The 25,156-nt window shown below is 37.8% G+C and overlaps 3 protein-coding genes across 11 annotated transcripts in view; 1 reads left to right on the top strand and 2 right to left on the bottom strand.

The window, feature by feature from the left end:
* Positions 1 to 17,392, bottom strand: part of LOC111872023 (DNA ligase 4) — a 59,286-nt gene extending 41,894 nt beyond the window's left edge. For 3 of the 5 annotated variants that reach the window (XR_004513853.1, XR_004513852.1, XM_023865503.2), the window contains exons 1-5: positions 17,239 to 17,392; positions 9,529 to 9,737; positions 6,932 to 7,089; positions 4,266 to 4,420; positions 198 to 373 (exon numbers count right to left, since the gene is read on the bottom strand). Coding sequence is in view for 1 of the 5 variants with exons in the window: in XM_023865503.2 (XP_023721271.1) it covers positions 198 to 373; positions 4,266 to 4,420; positions 6,932 to 7,089; positions 9,529 to 9,690 (651 nt within the window). In the remaining 4 variants the exon portion in view is untranslated. Of the gene's footprint in view, positions 1 to 197; positions 374 to 4,265; positions 4,421 to 6,931; positions 7,090 to 9,528; positions 9,738 to 17,238 lie in introns of those variants that run through there. The other 2 variants (XR_004513854.1, XR_004513855.1) reach the window with 2 other exon arrangements.
* Positions 12,202 to 25,156, bottom strand: part of LOC111872022 (general transcription factor 3C polypeptide 3) — a 130,779-nt gene continuing 117,824 nt past the window's right edge. For 2 of the 4 annotated variants that reach the window (XM_023865500.2, XM_033754485.1), the window contains one exon: positions 12,202 to 15,027. In XM_023865500.2, coding sequence (XP_023721268.1) covers positions 12,307 to 15,018 — 2,712 coding nt within the window. In that variant the 5' untranslated portion in view covers positions 15,019 to 15,027 and the 3' untranslated portion in view covers positions 12,202 to 12,306. Of the gene's footprint in view, positions 15,028 to 18,909; positions 19,090 to 25,156 lie in introns of those variants that run through there. The other 2 variants (XM_033754484.1, XM_033754483.1) reach the window with 2 other exon arrangements.
* LOC111872032 (tyrosine-protein kinase receptor torso) overlaps positions 21,352 to 25,156 on the top strand; it is a 131,596-nt gene continuing 127,791 nt past the window's right edge. For both annotated transcript variants that reach the window (XM_033754482.1, XM_033754481.1), the window contains exon 1: positions 21,352 to 21,777. In XM_033754482.1, the coding sequence (XP_033610373.1) occupies positions 21,646 to 21,777 (132 nt within the window). In that variant the 5' untranslated portion in view covers positions 21,352 to 21,645. The remainder of the gene's footprint in view (positions 21,778 to 25,156) is intronic.

Below are 25,156 nucleotides of genomic sequence, written 5' to 3'. Positions count from 1 at the left end.
AACTAATGAATGTGAAATGGACTCAAGTTACCTATGTAGTCAACAGGAAATGTGGATTATAATTAGAGACATGAATTAAAAAAAAAGAAGCAGTAACAGTTTCAGTTTCAATTGCAAGATTGACAAGATATGGTCTGTATCCATAAAAAGGCTTATACATGTAAAAGATATCAATATGCTTTATAAACATCATGTACCTTATGAAGGTTGTTACAAACATCATACAGCTCCTTGGCATCTGGATGATATATGCCAAAAATACTATTCTGGCCCAAGCCAAATTTCATGTCCTTTAACAACATCCGTATCAACCATTTCTGTTCTGCTGCAGACATTGACGTCAACATTGCAACAAGCTCAGCATCAACCCCTCCTGAAAATAAGTGTTTCAACAAAACAAACATAAAAACAACTTGTCATATTTTAAATGTTAAAGTTCCTAAGATTTCACAGTTAATTAGTTTGAATTTTTCAATACAAGGATGTATCAATTTGTAAACTACCACAATATTTTGGCACGCCATATTATGTCATAATCACAGCCTGGATTTTGATGACCTAAAAATATTTAAAAAATGACCTATAAAATGACCGAAAAAATCCAGAAAAATGACCTAAAATATGACCCAAAAATGTAATATGCAGGGCCCGGATTTTGATGACCTGAAAATATTTAAAAAATTACCTATAAAATGACCGAAAAACTCCAGAAAAATGGCCTAAAGGAGAAAGAGAAAGAACACTTCGCTTCCATATTATTCACATTTCAGAAACATATGAAGAAAAATTCTCTAAAATGGCCAAAAATGACAAGAAATACTCTTAAAAGTCCAAAGTTTACCAAAAAATTACCTATAAAATTTAAATTTCTGTAACTAGCAGCTCATATCTGAGATTTATATATGTAAGAGTATCTCATAGGATACAACGAAAAAAAGATGACATGTCATCAAAATCCAGGCCCTGGTCATGATACAAAAAGGAAACACTATAGTTAATAAGAATTATGAAGGTTAACTTCATAAACATTCATATAAAATAACTTAAAAATATATTGTGACGTGCTGCCTGAAAGCCTGAGTCTAAGACATCCATCGCTATGCAACGGACAATGAGAAAGCATGATACCTAGGAAACTGCTTGAAGAACACAAGAACCTAACACTGGGTTCCCACAGTTACAAAAAGACTAGCAATATCTAAGCAATGAATTGTTTAAGGTAGTAAAAATGTATTCCCGCAGCAACAAGAGATTCATTTGCATAGCAACAGGCGAAACTAAACCCTTCGACAAGGTGTTCCCTATTCAGCCTGAGTGCAGGACAAAACAGCCCAACTTTGGCAAGAGGCCAGTTAGTGCATATCCAATTAGAACAAAAGCAAGTTCCTATCTGACAAGAGAGAGTCAGTTTAGCTTCGGCAAGAGCTAAGGACAGCTGAGCTCTGAGCAGAGCAGAAGATACTTCACTGAGATTAGGGGTGCGAGAGTGTATAACATTAAAGAGGAAATGTCTGAAGGCATTATAAGTGCAAATAATTGTATTAGTGGGTGCAAAGTGTGATTGTCCAATAAAAATATTCGTCCAAATCCGAGATCCACGTAAATTTTCTTGTTGCGTTACCTAGGAAACATGCAACATTATGTTGGATATGAGCTTCTGATTGGTGACTAAGAAGACCATACTCTTCGACATGAAAACATGTTGGTAGAATTGACCTCAGGATGTGATACACAAAGTACATCTGGTTTGATAAACAGCTGAGATAAAAGACAAATAGTTGGGTGCGTTCCCACCAATATGTTTGACAGCATAAATCATTCTTTCATATAAAGTGTGCAGACTCTCTTTTATTTTTCTATTTGTTGTGACTCTTTTGATAGTTTATGTCTAACACCTTGTGATGTAGTTCATAATGTTGATTGTACTGATATTTTAAGACAAAAAACTGACTAAAAATTATAATTTCTTAGCATTCAAATTGCATTTTTCTTAATATCCTCTTTACTTGGAAGTCTCAATTAAAGCAGTCATGTTACAAACACATACAGAATTTTGTGGATAAGGCCACACACCCATTTTCAGACTAATATCTTGAAATAAGTAAATACAACTTCAGTGAGGGTAAATATGGTAATTCTCATAAAGGGGAAAATAAATAAGATTTATTCAATTTTGAAGCACATCAAATGAAAAGGAAAACAACTCTGGTATCATAACTGGTTACATGAATATTATATTTAAGTTTGAAAAATTTAATGTAATTTTTGTCCTTATAGTTTTGTTACTGCACTTCTGGTAATGTTGATGGAATGACTGTGGGTGCTATATCAGAAGGGATAAAGCAGAAATCTGTCCTCTAAATAAACCATTTATCCCATCTGTTATCTATGAAATGCATGAGGATGCTATTATAAGAGTCAAGGTAAACTGTAATATGAGGTAGTATCAAGAAGTCATGAGAATGCTTTGCTAACACCACCACTGATGGTTTGTTCCAGCTACATTGTAACTGGGTATGGCTGACTGACTCCATGAAGCTCAGCCCTTCTTGAGAAGACACCAGTTATGCAGCTACTCAAGAATTTCCCAGCATTTTATGGAACCCAATGGTTCATTTCCAAGTTCACAAGAGCCCTCCACTGGTCCCTATCCTCAGCCAAGTCAATCCAGTCCATACCACCCCATCCTATATCCCTAAGCTCCATTTTAATATTGTATACCCACTTACATCTTGGTCTTCCTAGTGGTTTCTTTCCTTCTAGCTTTCCATTCAAATGACAAGTATACTTCTGCAAATAGTCTCCCTAGCATATACACCATTCTGTGTTACATACATACATATACATTTGCTTTTCTTTAAAATATTCATAAATGTGCCACCGGCCCCAAATATAAAACATGTCAACAAGCAAACAAAACATTGGACACTTATACATTCACAAATAGAATCACTAGCATATATAATCCATACTTGTCAAAAACACATACAATAGTTAAAAGGCAATACAAATTGCAGCAAGTATATATAAGCACAGCCAAGGACATAAATAAATAGTGTTTAGTGAAGTGTGCACTGTCAGACACCTCTTTTCCTTAGCTGTAGGTCTTGACAGAAAAGCAAGAATTCCTAAACAGTATAAGAAGGATTTTGAAGCAATACATCCTTTAGTTTCCCAATAAACTGTTTTTTATTATGTACTAACTCAATTAAAAAATCAGACAAACTATTAAAAACGTTTACACTCATGCAATAGACCCCTTTTTGCCTCTTTGTTAGATGTGATTGAGGAACATGTAGGTTTCTAACTTGTCTTGTTGATTTACCATGAATTATATGATTAAAAGTATAATACCCCAAATTGTTTATCATTAGTATCATTAAAGATAAAATATACTGAGAGGCCAATGTCAGAATTTTCAATTTTTTAAAAACTGTTCTACATGATTCTCTGGGTTTCATTCCAATCATTACTCTGACAGCCTTCTTTTGTAAAAGAAAAATCTTCTTAACCTCCAACGAGTTTCCCCAAAATATTATCCCATATCTCATAATTGAATGAAAATACGCGTGGTAAATCATCCTTAGTGTTTCAATATTGCTATACAATTTCATGTTTCTTACTGCAAAGCATACCTTGCATCAATAGACAGCATCAATTCAATCTGTGACTTCCAATCCAGGGTCTTATCAATTTCAATGCCCAAAAATTTAACGTGGGTTTCCTCATGCAATATCTCATCATTAAACTTGAAATGTATACATATATTATCTCGATTAATTGTATCAAATTTTAACACTTTAGTTTTTTTCAGATTTAGAGACATGCCATTACATGCAAACCAATGGCTTAAAGAATTCAACACAATGTTAGACCTTACTTGGATTTCATCAATATCAATGGCTGATACTAATATGCTTTTATCGTCTGCCAGTCATATGTGAATTGCATCAAGAAGGCATGAACATGTTACATGACATTTTACAACAAACAATTCAAGAGAACCATTACAGGTGATACAAATGCTAATAAGACATTCATAGAATCCCTCAAGGACTCCTTTCATAATTCATAATTCCTTTCATAATATAAGTATAAAAGGTAGGCATGTGTTGTATGCTCAGTTCTGTCACTGTCCTCTCTCTCTCTCCCCATACAAAGTGTATTACGCCTAATTTTACAGTAACCATGACAATTAATAACCATAATTTCAGCTTGAAACTGTTTGTATTCTCCTTCTTTTGGAATGAAAAGAAAAGTCTTACTTGGATCATGAGCTGCATGTTTCAGTACGATCTTATTGAGATGCATGTTCACTTGCTCCACATTCAGACTCCCCCCTTCAGGACAACGACTTTTCAGAACCCAGAAAGCCACCTCTGCAAAGTCACCAGCAAGTTTGCCTGCAGTTTTTGGAGCCCTAATAAGATAATATGAACATAATTAACTGGAATATTCATTTATACATTCTTAACAATTAAATCCAACTGCATGAAGTAATACCAAAGTCACATTCTCTTGTGGGTGTTATGTAATTTATTAGTGGTCCAGAGACAGGTGTTTCACTCACACACACACACACACACACACACACACACACATGATCAGAGAAGACATACTGGTATTTACATAAGACATAAATATTTCTGAAAAACACATCTCATTTATAAGGAATTTGTATTGCTTGAAATATTCCCTAACAAACTTTTACAGACTTACAATTACTGAGTTTCTGATCTTTGTCCATTGTCTAACATTCTAAAAGAAACTGAATCTGTTTCCATCCTCAATTAAAATGGTGGCGAGGCATCTACTCAGCAGGACCTGTTACCAAAGAGACATATAATCTCCGTTTCCTGACAACCTAAGTCAGTATAACTAAATGTATATATGCACCTGAGAGCATGTCTTATCAGTGGGAGACAATAGGAAAATCTAAAACAACAACTGCAGAGATCTAAAACTAAGACAGAGAAGGGAGCTGAAAACAAAAAAAGACTTCCTTCTTTGTCTTAGTTCAATGTCTTCATATGGATTTCAATTATAAGCTTAATATATCAACCTACATGAACACAAATATTCCATTTGTTTCAACAAAAGATCTAAATAAACAAGAGAGGAACAAAAGAAACTCTCGACTGAGTGCATCAGATTCAGAGTGGTTTTGTTCTTTTCATGTAGTGCTCTATTACAATATGACTTTGAAGCATATATTAAACAGTTTATACACAATACACTTCATTTTCTTTCATTATAATAACAATGGATAATGAAGTCTAATATGGAAATGTTTATTCATTCAGTATATAAGCTTGACTTCTTGCAGCCCAAATAAGAATCAACAGTGAACAAGTGCATGTGACTTTAATGTTCATTTAATTACAAGAGAAGCTTCACTGTAGGTATCATTACTCAGTTCATCTAAAATAAGACACCTCTGGAATTATAAAATATAATTTCCATTTCTCATGTAAGCTACATTTTCTTATAAGTAAATTGAAAAGCAGTAATGTTAGGATATCAATCATAATTCCTTCTGGGCTGTCATTTTTTCAATGGTCCACACCATTGACAAACGACTGAACAAATAACAGGCCCCCTTAGACCGATTAAGAATGAACAACCACTGCAACAAAACCTGGGATCTACAAGATCTCTTGCACCTGTAGCAAAGTCTACTGCAGCAGAATTGGCTGCTTTATCTCCACTAGGATATCAGAACATGAAAAAGGATCCAGGATAGAAAACCAGTGTCTGCCACAGATGAACACTCCAGTGTAACCAAACATGCCATCAAATTTGATAGGACAGAAGCCCTAGCTAACATTCACACTCACCATCTTGCATGGAAAAAAAAGAGCACTGAAATAGTTACACACCATCACAACTTCAACTGTGAAAAATGACACAAAATATGTAAAGTATGAGCTCACATTTTCTCCTCTAAATCTCTTCATTAACCAAATGGTCTCATTCTATTGGAAAGCACTGCACTTCACATCCTCAGCCTACCAACCACTGTGAGCTTTACACATCAAACCATGCCCCTTTCATGCTAGACAGCACCAAACCACACACCCCCACCATTATCTCTACTGTAAGACCTATACATTGGGTCATATCCTCATTCTGCTTCATTCACCCCAAAGACGGCAACAGCAATTTTAGCCGAAATGCTGGATAAAATTCAATACACAACACAGCCAAACTCCAAAAGCAAACATCACAAATCAGACTATGTTCACTGACCTGAGAAAAGAAGTGGAAACATGTTTCAAACAGTAAAATCATAACAACGCTGAAAATGTACATGTAAATGCTTGGAAAATCATACTCCCTTGGTCTAAAACAATGTAAAATCATCATTTATAGTGCTGCCAATCTATGGTTCAGTATATTCACATGAATAATTATCCTCAATGATGAAATACACCCAACTGGACCTAAGAAGCTGTCTTAGACATACAAAGTGCCAACTGTGTTGCTCTCAAAATGGTGTATATTAAAATTTAAAGAGCTGTCTAAAAATATATACCAAAAAATATCTCACCAATGAAATCCATATGCATACTGCTGGAGCAGTGAGCATGTCTGGTACCACTTCACACCAATAAGTAGCACAAAGGTTTGCTATCACTGTTATAAAATGTAATCAAAATTTGTAGTAGTAACATGAAAATTCATCCAGTCATGTGAAAACTTTTAAGCATTCATGTAGTGGGTGACAACCATCCTTTCTCTTCACACTTTAAACTTAAAACAAATCCAATACAAATGCCTATATTGATTATTCAACTACTGAAATACAATTTTCTACACTGCTCCATGTTTACTAACAATGTCCTCACCTGTTAAATTTAATGAACACTAATATATTCATTCACACTCTATCATCAACATTTTAAGAAACCATTCCATAATTTAACCCCACCTAAAATTGAGTAGTTTTGATGCATCATGTCCTTCCTTAGGCAGACCAAGGATACGGATGTAAACTTTAGCTAAGTTGTGCTCCTTTACACCATAAGCACCACGTTCTCGGTCTAGCTGTGGCAGTAGTAGTCGTAGGATGGGATAGAAACTGTCATCCTATGGAGTAAGACATTGCTAAGCCATGGGAACCACCAAGACGTTTTCAAAAGGAAGGGGGTACACATGTTTCAGCTGTTTAAGAATACTTTCATGGCTTCCCCTTTGTATTCAGGACACGATATTTTTCTACAAAATAATTTTCATTTTTGGTATCAATGTTTGGTATAAAGTAAAGCTGTACCTGTGCTTAATCAAGCACCACACAATGAAGACATATGAGGGAGTGGAGGTATAGCTCCAACTTTCTTGGCCTCAGTACAAAATGGAGGCAAATGGTGAACTTCATGCCCTGGCTGCTTTACTTCTGGGGATAAAGCCCTCAATATCCTTTGTACAGAAAGCTGGCTGGATCCCAGAACCAGTCTGGATACTGTGGAGAAGAGAAAACCCTCTTGCTCCTGCTAGACACCAAATCCTGGCCATCCAGCCCATGGCTTGTCACTATAAAGACTGAGCTATCCCAGCTCCAATATTTGATATATTCATTTTTGTTTTCAATTTTGATTTCTTTCCAAAAATCCAGGTAGGGGGCAGATGCATGGCTTGTTTCCCCTTGGTGGTACCCATGCGCAAAGCAAACAGGAGAAACAGAAATCTATCAAATACATCTCTTCTGTACTTTACATAAAAAAACACAATCACAAAGTCAATTCTACAATACATAAAAAATCCTATTATAATTTAAAATCAACTACATCATTTTAAATCTAAAGGAGCAACAGTTTCATCATTATTTCTTAAAATACTTAACAAAGTTGCACATGGATAGAAGATATAAAACAATGTTTTTGTGCAAGGCAAATAATTGTTACTTATGAATAAAACTGCATCTTCTAAATAACATAATAATGAATGTGTTTGCTTGTTATAATCTCTTTCATACAAGCATGAACATCTTAAGAGTAATGTCATAGATAGTTTATTCATGAATATTTTCAAAATACTATATAAATCACTAAGGTTATGCAATGCTGATATTGGCGAAAATCCATGAATGATGACAGGAATACCAAAATGATTGACACAAGGAAAGTAAGAACAAAAGAGAAATATATCCTACATGAATGCAACCAGACTGTACATGTCTCAATACCAAATCAGCTGGAGAACTATATGCAATGAGGATAAGATCAAATCCACCAGACATATAAGGCAAGGTGCCTGTACACAACTGATAATTTTCTTGAGATTCAGTTGCTCTCCTATGGCCCTGGGGTAGACTCAACCTCTACCAGAAATGAGTAACAGGAATCTTCCTGGCAGGGTAGTTAGTTAGTTAGTTATTGGAGAGGGTGGGTTTCCCCATGCACTGAGACCGGTATTGGTCCAGTGTGCTTCCCTCTATGATTTCTACCAGTCTCTATATCCTACCGGTACTGGTGCTTATCATCAGTCCTGCCCAGCCAGCAAGACCGGCTCTACTAGCTGAGAGGTATCCATAATGCTTCCCCCATCTACCAGAGGTATTAGAGACTGCTGTTGGGCGGAAAACGTCCGTTAATTTGGCTCAGTGACCTCCTTTGGAGATATGAGGTTCTTTTACATGCCGTAAAGCTACGACACGGGACCCATGGCTTAAAGTCCCTCCCAGAGGACTTGTTCCCTGAATTTTTCCGCCCTTAAAAATTCGACGACCTCTGCTGGGTATTTGAACCCGCGTGCTACGAGTCATGAGGTGGGAACGTTACCTCTAGACTATGGAGGCTGCTTCCTGGCAGGGTAAAGGGCAGCTGGCATGTAAGGCTGACATCCTCACTACCACCTGTGAGCTGAGAGCCTAGAAAATGGGGAAGCCTCAATGTCTCACAACCCTATGGGCCTCCTCAGACTTATAACTGCACATTATTTTTATTATCTGTGGGTATTAGATCTGTCATACTGTGATATGATGGTATGAGTGATCAATGGTTCAAATGGGACACTGTATATTACTTGTGGCACAGCAAAATATTTTTTTTGAAAACTCTACTTAGAGGATAATGCCAAGGCTGCAGGTCTAATATAAGGGCACATAGAGTAATAACGCTTCCATAAAAAAAAATGAAGAATGTTCATAAAAGCATGGTTAAGATGAGTTCACCCATCATAAATTAGTAGGTCCACAGGTTTAGTTGGAGGGATACCAAGAGCATACACTTATGAAAGAATTAAAAGAAAGTACCAAGTACAATTCTGCCACATCAAAGTTACCCTAGATACACAGAATATTTAGTACATGTACAGTATATTTATGAATATGCTCAGGAATGAGGCACATTTTACATTCAATGCGAAATAATAAGTGTTGTTCTAAGTCTTGTGATTTCCTAGAAGTCAGTCATATGTCGACATAATGAAAATGTTAGGTGACCACTTAACATATTTCATATGCACTATGCTCCAAAGTTTCCTGTAAAGAACATACTAAGCATAGAAACGTGCAAATAAAATACTTACCAATGATGGTGTTTCCTGTTTCATCTTCTTGGCATATTCACGGAAGTAGCTGATGTACTTTCTGAGGTATGCTCCCTTCATGGAACGTGCACTGCTACTAATTTTCTCACAGAGAAGACATAAATCCTTGAAGGGTATTTTAGAAGCAACAGTAGATTCCATATTTTATAGCTACTGTTTCAGTTACCTTGGCTTATACTGTTCACCAACTAGAAATGAATGACACTGAGTAATTAGCATGACTGTGATGAATGGTTAAGTGATGAAAGTGGTCATATAAGAGAGGCATCATTTAAAAGAATAAGGAATCTAACATACACAAATGAAGCTAAAGTAACAGCTACAGTTACTAATAGTACAGCAGCCTCCGTAGTCTAGAGGTAACGTTCCCACCTCATGACTCGTAGTACGCAGGTTCAAATACCCGGTGGAGGTCATCGAATTTTTAAGGGCAGAAAAATTCAGGGAACAAGTCCTCCGGGAGGGACTTTCAGCCGTGGGTCCCGTGTCGTAGCTTTACGGCACGTAAAAGAACCTCATATCTCCAAAGGAGGTCACTGAGCCAAATTGCGGACGTTTCCTGCCCAACAGCAGTCTCTAATACCTCTGGTAGATGGGGGAAGCATTATAGATACCTCTCAGCTAGTAGAGCCAGTCTCGCTGGCTGGGCGGGACTGATGGTAAGCACCAGTACCGGTAGGATATAGAGACTGGTAGAAATCATAGAGGGAAGCACAATGCACCAATACAGGTCTAAGTGCATGGGGAAACCCACCCTCTCCAATAACTAACTAACTAACTACTAATAGTACCAACTGTTACTGTACAGTCTTCCTACAGTCTTAACTTAAATAACTCCATGTTTTTCTTCACTGTCATATATACCCGAACAATTCTAACACAATTCTGTTTGGAGCACATTGTTTAATTTCAAGGATTCGGTGAATGAGAGCACACAAGTTTCAGTACACTCTCACCTATGAAGGAAAAAGCCTCCTGGTTATGTGCACTTTTGTTTTTAGAACTGGTTAGCTTCTAATTATGTCCTGAAACAAAAGCAACATGGACCAACCTGAATAATCTGTTGTGGCTAGAAAATATTGACTTCATAAATGATTATTAAATCATTTAACTGAGTTTCCATTTTCCTCGAGAAAGCCTTCAATGCTGCCAAAAATCTATCTACCTTTATTAAGTTAGAGCAATTAAACTGCCTTTGTGCCACGGACAGTCCTGTATATCTAGGAATCCATCCAGCAGCATTCACATGTTGCTGCACTGTAATGGACTCACCTCCCAATTAATACTTGCCAGTTATCTGGTGTAAGCCTCACACAATAATTACTGTGTAAGAGAGAAGTGTATGTTTCTGTTACTTATTTTCTTGGTGAATTCATTTTATAGCACTGTCAATATCTCAGGATGATACAGCATCAAATAGAAGGATGGCTGCTGAATAATGAATTGGAAAGTATTTAGAAAGAAGCAACCATGGCCTAATCAAAGTACTATTCTTGCATTTTCCTACAAGTAGTGAAGAAAATCATGTAAAATTTCAGTCACAACAGCTACTGTTTCAGCTGAGATTCAAACCAAGTAACCCCCCCTCCCTGAATAAACGTCTAGTGTTGCCATTACACCAGTCTGCTGAGTTTGTTAAAGACAAGGAAGTATACAGTACAGAACAGAATGTTTCTTGTTGAAACCTATATTAGAGAAGAAATCTTTTAAAAAGTGTCAGAAAATTTTGCAGAAAGTATCCTAGTATTTCAGTTGTCAAAAACAACAACATAACAACTAATAGGTCCTTTATTACAGAAGAAGCAGAATCTAAATGTGACACATTATTACAGATGAATCACAAGACAATATTGGAGCTTTTTTTAGCATCAGCATAAATATCTTGAAAACTGCTTATCTCAAGTAAATGGTGTAATCTACGCATCAAGCCACAAAGTTCCTTCATTTAAAGCTATACAAGTTTACCATGGTATAAGAATTGCATGAGGCCAATTCTGCTGAGAGAGTGCAGTTTCGTAACTGATTCTGTAAGGCAGTATTTAGTGGTGGTATCCCTGCACTTGTTAGTGTTCTGTTACATCTAAGATAAGACCTGATAAAGAAGTAACAGTAAGTAAAGTTATCCCTGTAACAGGCCGTGGAGGCCCATAGGGTTGTGAGATGTTGAGGTTCCCACATTTTCTAGACAATTGGCTCACGGATGGCAGTAAGGTTGTCAGCCCTATGCGCGGACTACCCTTTATCCCCAAGAATATTCTTGGTACTCATTTCTGTTACGCGACCCCAGGGCCATAGTGCGGCCGGATGGATTAGGTGAATTGAAAAAATCCATCATCGGGACTCGATCCCACAACCTTCCAGCTTGTAGCACAGTGCCTCAACCAACTGCGCTACTGTAAGGTCTGATAACCATCATGAAAACATCACACCACAATTTTTTAATAATAAATGTAATGGTATGCTAATTAAACTTATTCCAGTCAACTCTGCTGTGATTATGTAAAGTATATTGGCTGAATGTGCCATATTATGATTCAAACTATGAATGCAGTGCTTCATCCGATCATATATAACAGAAAAAGTTGAATGCAATGTGTACAACTCAAAGGTACTTAGGGGCAATGAAAATCAATATAACCATTATCACCGATAGAATGAATTCATATTTTGTACTTTAACATTAAATTATACATTGAATATTACAACAGCAAAACCCTTGAAATAACATAATTTCATCTCAATAATAATGGTACCAGTTCAAATAACAATGTATTTATCAACATAGCTGCGTGCAATGTCATATGCACCAGTGCTCATATAAATAAGGTATAAATTGAATGCTGCTTCTCTCTTTAGGTCCAGCAAATGTGGATACTTCTCAAGGAGAGGTGAGGTGAAGTTCAGTGCTTCCTTGTAATGGTATATTGCAGCAGGAAGGAGTCCCAATTGGTGGAATGCTCGTCCAATATTGTAGTGAACTTCCTGATAGCCATCTTCACCCCGATACTGCTGATACTTCCACATGAAAGCAAGAGCCTGTGTTACTAGAGAATGTTTCTTGGCTGAGAACTTCTGGCATGCCATCTGGAAGAGTGTGACACCTAACAGGAAAGCTGACAGTGGACCTGGGTTGGAACGGAATGTTGCTGCGTATTCGCTAAGGGCATATTTGTATGTCCCAGCTACTAGACAATTGTTAGCATGGAGAAGGGTCAAGGCAGGATGGTTGGGATGTCGAGCCAAAAGACGCATGAGGAAACGGTTATGGCGTACATCATCAGCTCGCTGAAGAATGAGGTTGAATAAGTTCCATATCCGTGGATATTTCATCTCTCTCAGAAGCTGATCCCTGGCAAGATTGTAACCGTAGTATGCATCACCATTGTGAAAGCAAGCAAGAAGGCACAGAAACTCCATTTCAAGTGCTCTGTCAGGACTGGAATAGAAAAGTTTTGAGCCCATTGCAGAAAAAGCTAATCTTTGCAGCAAAGCAAATCGACCTATTCTATAGCAAGTGTCACACATTTCTCGAAAGAGAGCCCATTCTTCCTCAACTGTTGGGGAGTTCTTGCCTACTCCAAAATCTGGTGCATCAGTATCAAACTGTGGTTCTCCCCGAGAAGTGCGGATTTCTCTCAGCGCCTCCTTCTTCTTTTCTAAACGTCTCAGTCGTGAAAGAGCATAGAGCTCATCTCTATTACGTATGCGGACAAAATGCCTTGACAAGAGAAGCTGACCAACAGCCAAAAACTCTTCTGTCCTTTCCTGTACTCCTTTCAGCAGCATGCATTTTTCATACAGAAGTCCAGGTTCTAGAACTTCAGATTCTGCATCCTGTGTGAGAACAGCTAAGGCTTCTTCCTCACGCCCTAGCTCATTCAATAAGCCTGAGAGAATAATTCTGGCCTGCAAATGCTGGGGAGCCTGTTGTACCACCACTTCATAAGATGCCGCTGCTCTGTCTCGCTGTCCACAAGCTTTCAGACACTCTGCATGTCTCAACCAAACTGCTGCCAAGCCATAGTTCTCACTTTTCACCAATGGATTCAGAAGCCTGAGGGCATCCCTATGTCTCCCTTCACTCATCAAGGCTTCAGCTACATCTAAGTAGAGATCACCAGCTTCCTCAGGATCATTTTCTTCTAATGGTTCCAACAGCATATTTAACATATGAAAGGCTTTCAAATGAATTAAAACAACAGTAAGTTTAACATGCAGATCAACTGGAAGTGATTCTGGTATAGTGCAATGTAATACTATGAGTGGTTGGTCAGCACTTTCAGTCAGAGATCCTGCTTCCACTTCAATACCACAATACTGGACCAAGATCTCAAGGCAATGAGTGTATTCCTTCTGACTCAGTAACAGTTCTAACATCAGGTTTACATGTTCTGAAGTAACAAGGTGAGGAACTTTCTTAAATACAACATCCATTGTTTCTTTTGCTTTCATCAACTCCCCATCTTTATGAAATTTGGAAGCTAACATCTTGGCTACCTGGACAACTACTGATCCTTGTTCTGGTGTAAGCAAAGAAAGAAGCCTTTGGTACCCCCTGAGAGCAGCCTTTCTCTCCCCAATACGCTCCAGTAACTCTCCTCTTTTCATGTGGGCTTCTACATTGCTGGCATCAGCAGCAACAGCCTTGGAATAACAGGTGACAGCTTGCTTCAAATTCCCCTGTTCTTCAGACTTTGCTGCCAGGTGTATCCACTGCTCAGCATCATAAGGGCTTAAATGTGCTGCAATCAAAGCAAACTGTAATGATTTGTCTGGAGCACCCAACTCATCATACAGTACAGCTAATGTCTGAAATGGTTCTGGAGCTGTAGGAACTTGTCGAATGATTTCCAAACACATCTTGACTGCCGTCTCCCTTTCTCCACGTGCATAACGCAAGTTTGCTTCACCCATTAATCCCTGAAGAGCAGGTGGAAGAACTCCACGTCTTTTTCTCATACGATTTCCAGCTCTCTGTCTTCTTCCCTTCAGTCTACTAGATTCTTTCAACTCCTTCTCAAAAGCATCTGCTGCTGATGCAGTTGTATTTGATGCCATACAAGAAGCATCTGTACCATCATCAACTTCATTTCCTTCCATTAACGCTGCATACTCACTAAACGTCAATTCCCCATTCAGAAATCGAGTGGTAAGTTCTTGTTCTTGCTCCTTAGTCACAATTTCATCTTCCAGGTATTCTGAAAAACTTTGTTGTTCTTCAACATCTGAATCAGAATCAAAATCTTCATCTATTATCATTTTATCATCATCTTTTATTTCCCCATCATCCATATTTACTGTGTGAGCTTCTATAAAATCACTAGAATCAATCATTTCCAAATCTTCTTCATTCAACTCCTCCAGTAATACTGCACATTCAGGATCTGCTGTGGCTTCAATTTCCATTATCACTGGAGCTGTTCTCACTTCACTTTCCTCCAGTCTTCCTGGTTCTTTGAAAGATGTCATCTTGCAAATCTGGAAATACAAGATACTATCTGCATATTGCAGTCATATCCTTTACTGATCTAAATTTGATGCGAATCTGATGGTTATAAAAACTAACTGCTGAACAAAACATACCTATGTGAATTTGTGCTTCACACTGCATGCAATATGGTAACTTACATTTAATTTCTTGCCACAATAGCCTAATTTGTTTTTGTAACATACTAGCTAAAAGCCCACATATTAAAAATAAATAAACAAGTATTTAGCATGTTTGCATGTATCCCTATCCTTTCTCTCACACGCACGCACACACACACAAACCAAAATTTGTGTGCACACATGCTCCAGCATCCTTCAAAAATATGCAAAAAAAATATATTGGTTTCTGAGAACAAGGTATCAAGGGGAGAGTCTGGACCTAAGAGAGGGCTAGTAAATGAGCACGGAGAAAATTAAATAATAAGCACGTTCATAATTTATACTATTTTATTATGGTAAGTAAATCAAAGCAGATGAAATTAGTGGGGCCTGTTGCAGACAGGATATGGGAAATACCTGCAGCAAAGAAACTATTCGAGGCTTATAATGTGAGGATAATAATAAACAGATATTAACTTTTCAGTTCTATGGAGGAAGAGAAACTATTCGAGGCTTATAATGTGAGGATAATAATAAACAAATACCTGCAGCAAGGAAACTATTCGAGGCTTATAATGTGAGGATAATAATAAACAGACATTAACTTTTCAGTTCTATGGAGGAAGAGAATTCCATAACTAGCTGAAGAACTATCAAATGCTTGTAGGAGCTCTGCTCTATACTGTTATTTCATTATACAATAAATTCAATTAAATCAACTGGAGTTGACTATCAATATCTCAAACTGGTCCCTAGAAATTGATTAAAAACAGGTAGTGTATTCGTAACCTGGTATTTTCTCACTGTGTAAAACTGTTACCCTGCTGCACTGTAAAATTATCCTTCAGCTGAAGTTTCTAGGAGAATGAAAGGAAGCCACTTTCATTCAATATGAAGCCTATACAACTGCAATTCGTCGATTTTCATGACAGTTCATAACAATATTGTGCAAAACAATTTACATAATTTCCAAAATACAGTTCATGAAGGCCAGAACCTGTGGGGCATTAAGGGTCACAAGTGATCTTTGAGATGCCTACTCCATACATGACGTGCCAGCATACAGCAGTCAGTTTAGCAACTGGATGGCCGAAGAGAAGGTGTTCCGAGTACTAATAGGGGCTGGATTTTTCTCCTCTCCACGTCGTTCAGATTGGCTCTGGGGCCAACCCAACATCGTATCAAATGGGTACTGGGAGCTCTTTCCCTGGAGGCTAAGCAACCACAGCGTGAAGCTGAGCACTCACCTCCAACTAGTGACACCGTCAAGAATACATGGATCTATACATCCATTTCCCCATATGTCTTCATGGCGTAGTACTTAATTAGTTAAGCACAGTGAAAACTTCACCTTTACTCCATACTTGAAGGTTCAGTACTCATTTTTAAAAACGATTATTAAATGTATAGAGAAATAATGAAAGAAAATGGATCAGTTTCTCTCATGTGAGACAAACACTAATCAAGCATAATCACATAATTCATGAATAATCGGTTTTGGGAATCCCTACTGCACAGTTTTCCTTTCTTCTTTCCAGCAACCAAGATGAACACAGTCGGAGATGTACCTGAATGGGCTACTCTGGAGAGACTGCAGATACCAAGAAGCTGCACCAGGAAGGGTGAACAGATGTAATGAGATGTTGCAGTGTAGAGTCTACAGAGAAACGTTATACCAGTGCTATCACCAAATTCACCAATATTATCTCAAAGGCCGCACCATAGCTTAAGCGGTTAGTCGCTGGCTTCCCACTGCTGGGGTCTAGTCAAGTGGGATTTGTGATGGACAAAGTGGCGCTGGGGCAGGTTTCCCACGAGTACTTCGGTTTCCCCTGCCAATCCTCATTCAATCAAATTCTCCATAAGCATTATCACCAGTACAGCTACAATAGGACATATGGAAGCCGACGTACTGAGGGGACCTAATATAGATTCCACCTCACACTATACGAACTCTTTTAACTATTGTAATCCAATAATCTACTGTAAACAATTGTTAGAATTGTAACTTTATTCTCTTCTTGTAATCAGCCAATATACAGTACCTGATGTAACAATGATCTATAGAGACGAAATAAATAAAGAATGTGCATCACTTACCATAAGATACAATTTACAGGAAATGACGCCAAATACTACTGTAACTAATACATAACTAGCAGAGATACATTTCTAAGGAACCCACAACCTAATGAAGACAACACATACATTCACACCAAGCCCCGTGAAACTCCCATGTTATTGGTTAGCAACATGGCCGCCATGACACCTCGGTGAAACGCTGCTGCCATCTATGTTCAGCTTACATGACTAAATTAAAAATGACCTCCAGGGCCGAGAGCACAATCGGTAAGAAGGTATGCTACCTTAGCAACTATTTTGAGTGCTCCCCCTCGCCCCCCTCAAAATGCTTTTTTCGCTACTAGCAATAAATACTTTTAGCTCTCTTGTACTGCAGTCTCTTTTTCCTTCTGGCGTTCCCACTAATAATCTATATGCATTCCTCGCCTCCCCATTCGTGCTACATGCCCTGCCAACCTCATTCTCAACTAGTGATATTGAACACAGTTCGAAGTATTCATTTCCCCACCAACCTATTTCCATTTTTGAACTGTGTTCAATATCACTAGTCGAGGAGGAGGAGGTTGGCAGGGCATGTAGCACGAATGGGGAGGCGAGGAATGCATATAGGTTATTAGTGGGAACGCCAGAAGGAAAGAGACTACCGGGAAGACGAAGGTGTAGGTGGGTGGACAATATTAAAATGTATCCTAGTGAGATAGGATGGTATAGATTGGATTGGACTGATCTGGCTCAGGATTGGGACCAGTGGAGGGCTCTTGTGAACATAGCGAACAATCTCACAATTACTTCCACTGTTTCCATTCACTCCGGCGAATGCTAGACTTGCATCACCCATGTGTTTCTTTTTAAATATGTATAATAGTATTGATAGCAGAAGAATGCAACAATATCGTATGGGCCTGTTTCCTTTAACGTCTTAATATGAAGAGTTCTATTACTTTCACACACTGCTTGTACTACGTACGAAACGAAAGACATGCTACTTTCTGCTCTTACAGTATCCACGGAAATCTACAGATACTTCTGATATATATTTCAATCAATAATTTAAAAAAAAAAAGGGATAATTCTACAAACAGTGTGTTTTGCAACTTTGTTTTCCCATTTCTGTTCTCATATTATCACCTCTGAAATCATGTATAAACCACATAACGCGAAAACTTGTATTCCGAACATTGACCTGACTGAAGCTTGCCTTGTATGAATATTAATGGCTTACATCCTGACCTCGCTGCTGTGTAATCTAGATTCAAGGTGGCAAGTTTCAACAGAGCCGGTGTTCCTTCCTTCTATCCTTATCTTGGTTGAATCAATCAAGTATTCACAGATCTTCACTGCCGTTTCTCTATTAAAACTTGAAATATGACTCCTTTAACTTGGGTAAATTAAGTAAAGATATTGTATTAGTTTCCATGCCTTAATAATAGAGCACAATATTTAAGAAGAACGTGAAAATAACCGATTAAATTAAGTGTTATTTGTTCCTTCTCCAAGCATGCCATCAGCTGCAAAGATGCTGAGCAAATGGTCAATCAGCACTACATATTTTTTCCTGAAATGTTCAGTCTTTAACATTATCTCATTAAAAGTATAATTGCACTCCGGAAAACAGAATCCTTTCTTTCAGAAACTAATAGTTGCTCAACCAGTTAAAGAATTCCAAGCCTTATATGGAAGGTTCACTACCGTGTACACAACAGCTTGACACTGGCCTCTCTTCTAGTCCGGAAGAACTCAGTCCACATCCTTCCACCATATTTCTTCAGGATTTCTCATCTACGCCTAGACCCTTCAAGTGGTTCCTTTCTTTCAAGATTTCCGACCAATCTCGCGGTCACCAGACCCACTCACATTTTCCTGTAAAAACTGGAGTTAAATCATAAGTTATAATGCTTATAAACAACATTTATTTACACAAGTCTAATGTCGTAATGCCTTACCTTCCAAATATAACATACCTGGCTGAAAAAGTTCAATTTATAGTTACGAAATGCAACTGCAAGTCTGTACTATGTTTTGTTTTTCATTGTCAATTAAATACAAAATTCAATTTCAGGGAATCTAAGGTCGAGGTAGAGGCGCTAAAATTTCTGTTTCGTATTCCGGAGTACCGGATTTAAATGTCGGCCTAAAAACCGGATAACCTCTCTGAGGTTTTTCGTGTTATTGCCCCAGTCCCTCTACTTTCCTTCCACACAGTTTCGAACTCATTGTTCACTAATCATCTTATCACTAGAAGCTACATACGTAGCACAGTATGATCAATAATTTACGACGACAACAACAACAACAACAACAACAACAACAAAATTCCGTGGTTTTAGTCCGCAAGTGAACTATACCGGCCGAGCGAACGCCGCTTGTCGGCGAAGAGCTACTGACAGTCTCGTTAAATAAATATATAACCACAGGGAATATTAGAAAGTAAATACTATCACCAAGAAAAATTGAACAAAAGCAAGTATTAAATATGTTCTTAATTATGAAACACTTATAAATAATATGGCATGAAGACCGAATGCTAGGCAACGACAGAGAAATAAGTAACTATACAACAGCCGTTGCTAAGTAACGGTTTCACAAACAAACATGTTTCCACGGAAACAAGGGTAATAACGGGAAGCGGCGTGGTCGATGTGAGCTCTATGAAGCTGGTAGCTGAGGTCGGGTACAATTTGGGAACCCAGAGGAAGGGGAACATCTGTCGTTGAAAGCTGCTACCAAGCAACGGCAATGAAGAAGTGTGTCTAAACACTAGTGCATGTATAATAGTAAACTGTAAAATGTAGTTACGAACTGTATCGAAGAGCCCAATTAATCTGGTCATCAATCCAAAATCAGTGTATAGTCACATTCATACACGTGACAGTAATGATACAAAAGAAAATATTTCTTTATACGCTGCCCTAAGTAACGACTTGTTGCTTTGCTACTTCTTATGTATTAACATCATTTATTAATGAACTGAATTTAATATAAGGTCGCTGATATAAAGAACTTTCATTTCGATTTAAAAATACGACAATTGAAAGAAAGTAAAGCAGTACGCTTACAAAGATATGATGTGTAGTGTCCATTTTGTTTGAGAGAGACATGTACGTGATGAGTGCCATGTACGGTGGCCTGGTTTCAAAGCTACACGTAAATGGTAACATGATGGTTTTATTTTCGACTGAGGTTATAGGGCTTGTGTTTTGCTTGCATTGTCCTTCAGAAAATTTACGCTTTTTCCTCTCATATTAACATCGTGTTCATAGAATTAATCATTTCGGCAGTTTAGATTCAAATTGCTCCCCCCCCCCTTACTGTAATCGTCCTATGACAGGTAACACGAAAACACCGAGTTTGAAAATTAAGAAGGAATAGCAACGTCAGTATCGTACATACTTGGGGCAGACATTTTTAAACGTCTTCTAATTAACCTTGACTGTATTTAAACGCCGATCACACTGACCGGGCGGTCTAAGGCATGAACTGTCTTCTCTCGCTCGAACGCTGGGATCTTGAATTCGAATCCCACTCGAGGCATGGATATTTATGTGCGTTTATTCTGTGTTTGTATTGTTCTGTGTGTAGGTAGCGGCCTTTCGAAGGGCTGATCCCCACTCTAAGGAGTCCTACCGACTGTGTATAGATTAGAAAACTGAAAAAGCGGCCAAGATCCAAATGGCTATAGAACCGAAGACAGAGAGAATTACACATAATTATAAACAATGTCGATTTATAGTTTGGTTCTTTCATCTCCAGACATATATTTTGTAAATTAATCTGACCAGAGAAAGCATAAATGTGAATTTATTTCATGGCATCTCATCATTAAGGGAATAAGGATGGAAACCTTAAAACACAACGTAAATACCTTGGAATACGTGTTATAAAATGAATACTGTCCTTCCCAAACAAATGTTTGTCTACTGATGAAGGTTAATGAAAGTGAGGACTCAAGAAGGATGATGTACCATTATACAAATGATGTAGAGGATTGACATGGTCTATTTCATTCCCACCCCTCTCATACCCCTCACCTAGTACTACGTTCGCAATGGGCATGAAGCACGCGCGCGCGGTATATATACATATATACAGTGAAAAGGCAGCAAGAAATCTGCCAGTCGAAAACGTAGAGCAGCTGCGTGCTGGCAGTTTCATTTGCAAGCGCCTGTATTAACGCATATCGTAATTATAATATAACGCTCAGCTCCACACACCGCGTCATCGGTTTAAATTTCTACGCAGGAAGTATGAACGCTGCCTTGTCGCCGATGGCACTCGCTGGAAATACTGATACCTTTCGAACATTATTTATAAATTCAAGTAAATAAAAACAAGACTCGAGATAGTAATCGCACTGAATCTGTGATGGTGTCCAATAGTAATTAGTTAACTAAATTTTATATTCGTACATTTACTGAGTAATTAAGCATGTGGTTCCAGACATTTTCCATTGTCATTGTAATTGGTTGTGTCAAAAGTTTCGAGTTTACGAAAGTTATTATCTCATCTTCAACGCTGGAACTTATGGCATTCGCGCAATGCGAAGTTCAATGTTATTCGGTAAGTCAATATTTGGTACATTAAATTAATGATAATTAATACTGCGCAGACTTTCATCTTTTTTTTTCGTGACATGTGTGAGTTCTCTAAACGAACATATATTTTATGAAGATTTAGCCTGCTTCATAAATATACAATTAACAGACAATTTAGATACTCAACAAAAGTAATGGAATTTCTTGATCATAAATTTAATATTTAATTAATGCTTAAAAGAAATTACAATACCCTAACAAGTGATAAAAATTACTTGATTAAACTTCTGCGTTTACAATCAGTATGCTATATTGGTAAAATTAATATTATGACATATAAAGGGCGTTTTTATAATTTTAGGTTTGAGGTTCTCATGACAGTGACCGATATAAGTACTATGCACTCCGATGTGAAGCCGTTAAATCTGGTAGAAGCTTCTCGATTTTTCGGAGAAGAATATCATCTACATTACAGGCTCGAAGAATAAGCCAAGCAAGCAAAATGAAAGCAATTGCTTGTTGCTTGCTTGACTCACTACTTTTGGTGGTTATTTTAGGACACCGTTAGTAGCTAGACTGTATAGCACTCAATAATGGGATGACAGATGATCAAAGAAAACGAAAAGGGTTTGGAAGGGGGTTTTCGTGGTCTGATCTAGATACAGCTCAAGACAATGAGAAAAATCACAAAAATTCCCAGCATAGTCGCTGCCTTGGTAGATTTCACACGAACATATGCAGAGTACAAACCTATAACTTTACCATTAAGCTAACTGGCTCAGTTTCTTGTTCTTTGTCCGTGAAGATTGAGGTAGTACATTACTCGAAAACAATCTTAATAGTATGTATCCTGTTGTGAGTTATAAATAAGGTATATAAATGTATATACAAGTATGCAGTATACACAACAATATTCTATATTTAAAACCAAAGTCTTTATGTTTTAATCTTTAGTCTTTAATTTATAAATTTTATTTTAAATTTTAACTCAAAGATTCAATTTATGCATTTAAAAACTTTCAAGTGCACAATAAGGATCATTTTTTAAACTTTAGATGCAAATAGTCAGATACAATTCAACAACTGAGACTAGTATCATTGTAGACACAGTATAAGGGTCGAAACATGTAGCGTCAATAAAAACAAATGTTGATACGATAGTGTCTACTTTGTTTTTAAATACAGAATATTGTTGTGTAGACTTCATACTTTTATATACATTTATATATCTTCCTCGAAACGTCGGTATGCTTCTATCTGACTATCCGACGTCACATTAGAGAAGCAAATGCTCTTCTTTCTTCTTCCAATCAGTTTAACACAGCCGAGTTTACATGAAAAATAAGAAGAAAATTAGTGAATTTGGGACAAGATTAAACATAAGTAGATATAAATTCACTTGTAATGGAAAATATAATAAGAGAGCCCCATAACAATATCTTTCTTGTCTTCTGAACTAGTCTTATCTTTGTCCCTGTACTTGATGAACCTTGTTAACATTTTCTCATCTAAGAAAAATTGAAATCGAACTGTTAAAAATTGAATTTTCCCCAAATGAGCGAGCATAATTTGCAACACGTTTCAGTTTCAGTGCGTAGTAGATCATATATCAACAAGGTGTTTTTATTTTAATTCAGGGGTAGTAAGAAGTACGGTAAATTTGACACTGTACTTAACTAGTTAAGCACTACGCCATGAAAACGCATGGGGCAGTGAACGTATAGATCCACATTTTCTTGACCTCGGCACTACCTGGAGATGAGTGATCAGCTTCACAGTCCGGCCGCTTTACCCATTAGATAGGAGGCTGGGTGGGCCCCAGAGCCGGTCTGAACGACGTGGAGAAGAGAAAATTCTTGAAACTACAGGGACTCTAACTCCAACCCCTCGGTCATCCAGCCCATAGCAGTCGTTATACCGACTGCGCTATCCTTGCTCCTAATACAGGTAAATTAAAAAGCAAAGGTATCCCTGTAACAGGCCGTGGAGGCCCATAGGGTTGTGAGATGTTGAGATTCCCACATTTTCTAGACAATCGGCTCGTAGATGGCGACAAGGTTGTCAGACCTACGAGCCGGCCGTCCTTTACCCTCAAGAATTTTCCAAGAATTTTCCTGGTATTCATTTCTGTTAGAGGCTGAGTCGGACCCCAGGGCTATAGTATGGCTGGAAGAATTAGGGCAATTGAAAAAAATCCAGTAAGCTCATCGGGACTTGAACCCGCGACCTTCCGGATTGCAGCATAGTGCCTCAACCAACTACGCTACCGCGTGCCCCCCTTAGTGCAGGGGTAGTAGTTATAATTACTAAATTAACGATATTTGAAAGTTCAAAATATTTAAACATAATTACCGTATTTACGCATGTATAGGCCGCGTGCGTGTGTAGGCCGCAGCACAATTTTCAGACAGAAATTATAGAAAAAAATAATTTTCTTGGAATATTATTTCAGGAGTATTACACCCTGTATTACTAATTATGAATATAATTTTTTTTAAATGAAGTGTGATTTCGAATATTTCGAATATAAGCCGCACCCCAGTTTTCCTCTTGAATTTTTGGCAAAAAATGTGCGGCCTATACATGCGTAAATACGGTATATGGCGTCGAATTACAGGACGCTTAGCGATAATGAACTGGAAGGGATGTGGAAGAAAACAGTTATAGTCCAATTTGAGGCACTATTCTGGCATTCGTATAAAGGAATTGCAGAAATTCTCAGAAAACCTGAGTAAGAATAGTCTGTAACTACGGCAGAGTTTTGAACCAGCAGTCTCCCGAATACAAGTTGGAAGTTTTACTGCTTGTGCCAAATGTCTCGGTTCAATAGTAACGATCCTCAGCAAATACATCCCACCCAAAACAGTTTTTATTCATGTTTATTATGACATATGTATATACTATCACTCTAGGCTGCACAAACGTGTAGAGCAGAGTAACTGCATTTAGCTGTGTCAGCAGAGGTAATGAACTGCACTTGAAGTACCACGAGACATCAAGTTTGTAAACACTGCCATATTCTACCTTCGGTTTACACAGCATCGCCTACAGTTATAGTCATTCAATATCTGCTTTATTATCAAAGTCTGGGTTTTTAGTTTTACGAATTCCGCCTATGATATATTGCAATAATGACAATGGCCTAACCGATCAGTAGAACGCTGAAAAGAAGAATGAAATGTGAAACGTATCCCTACTATGTAGCACAAGAGTGCGCGAGCATATAGGAGTAATAAAAAAAAAGACAATGCGTCCTTACTCTGAGTTATGCTAATTTCAGGATTAAAGATGAAAAGCCGGAACTGTAGCAAACATAAGGATGGCCTTTATCATTTAAAGCAAAGTAAAAGTAGAGCTATCCATGTAACAGGCCGTGAAGACCCATAGGGTTGTGAGACGTCGAG

Source organism: Cryptotermes secundus, unplaced genomic scaffold, assembly GCF_002891405.2.
Source record: "Cryptotermes secundus unplaced genomic scaffold, Csec_1.0 scaffold87, whole genome shotgun sequence".
NCBI classification, from domain to species: Eukaryota; Metazoa; Arthropoda; class Insecta; order Blattodea; family Kalotermitidae; genus Cryptotermes; species Cryptotermes secundus.
Note: the sequence above shows the minus strand (reverse complement) of the source record. Positions and strands in the feature narration are given on the sequence as shown.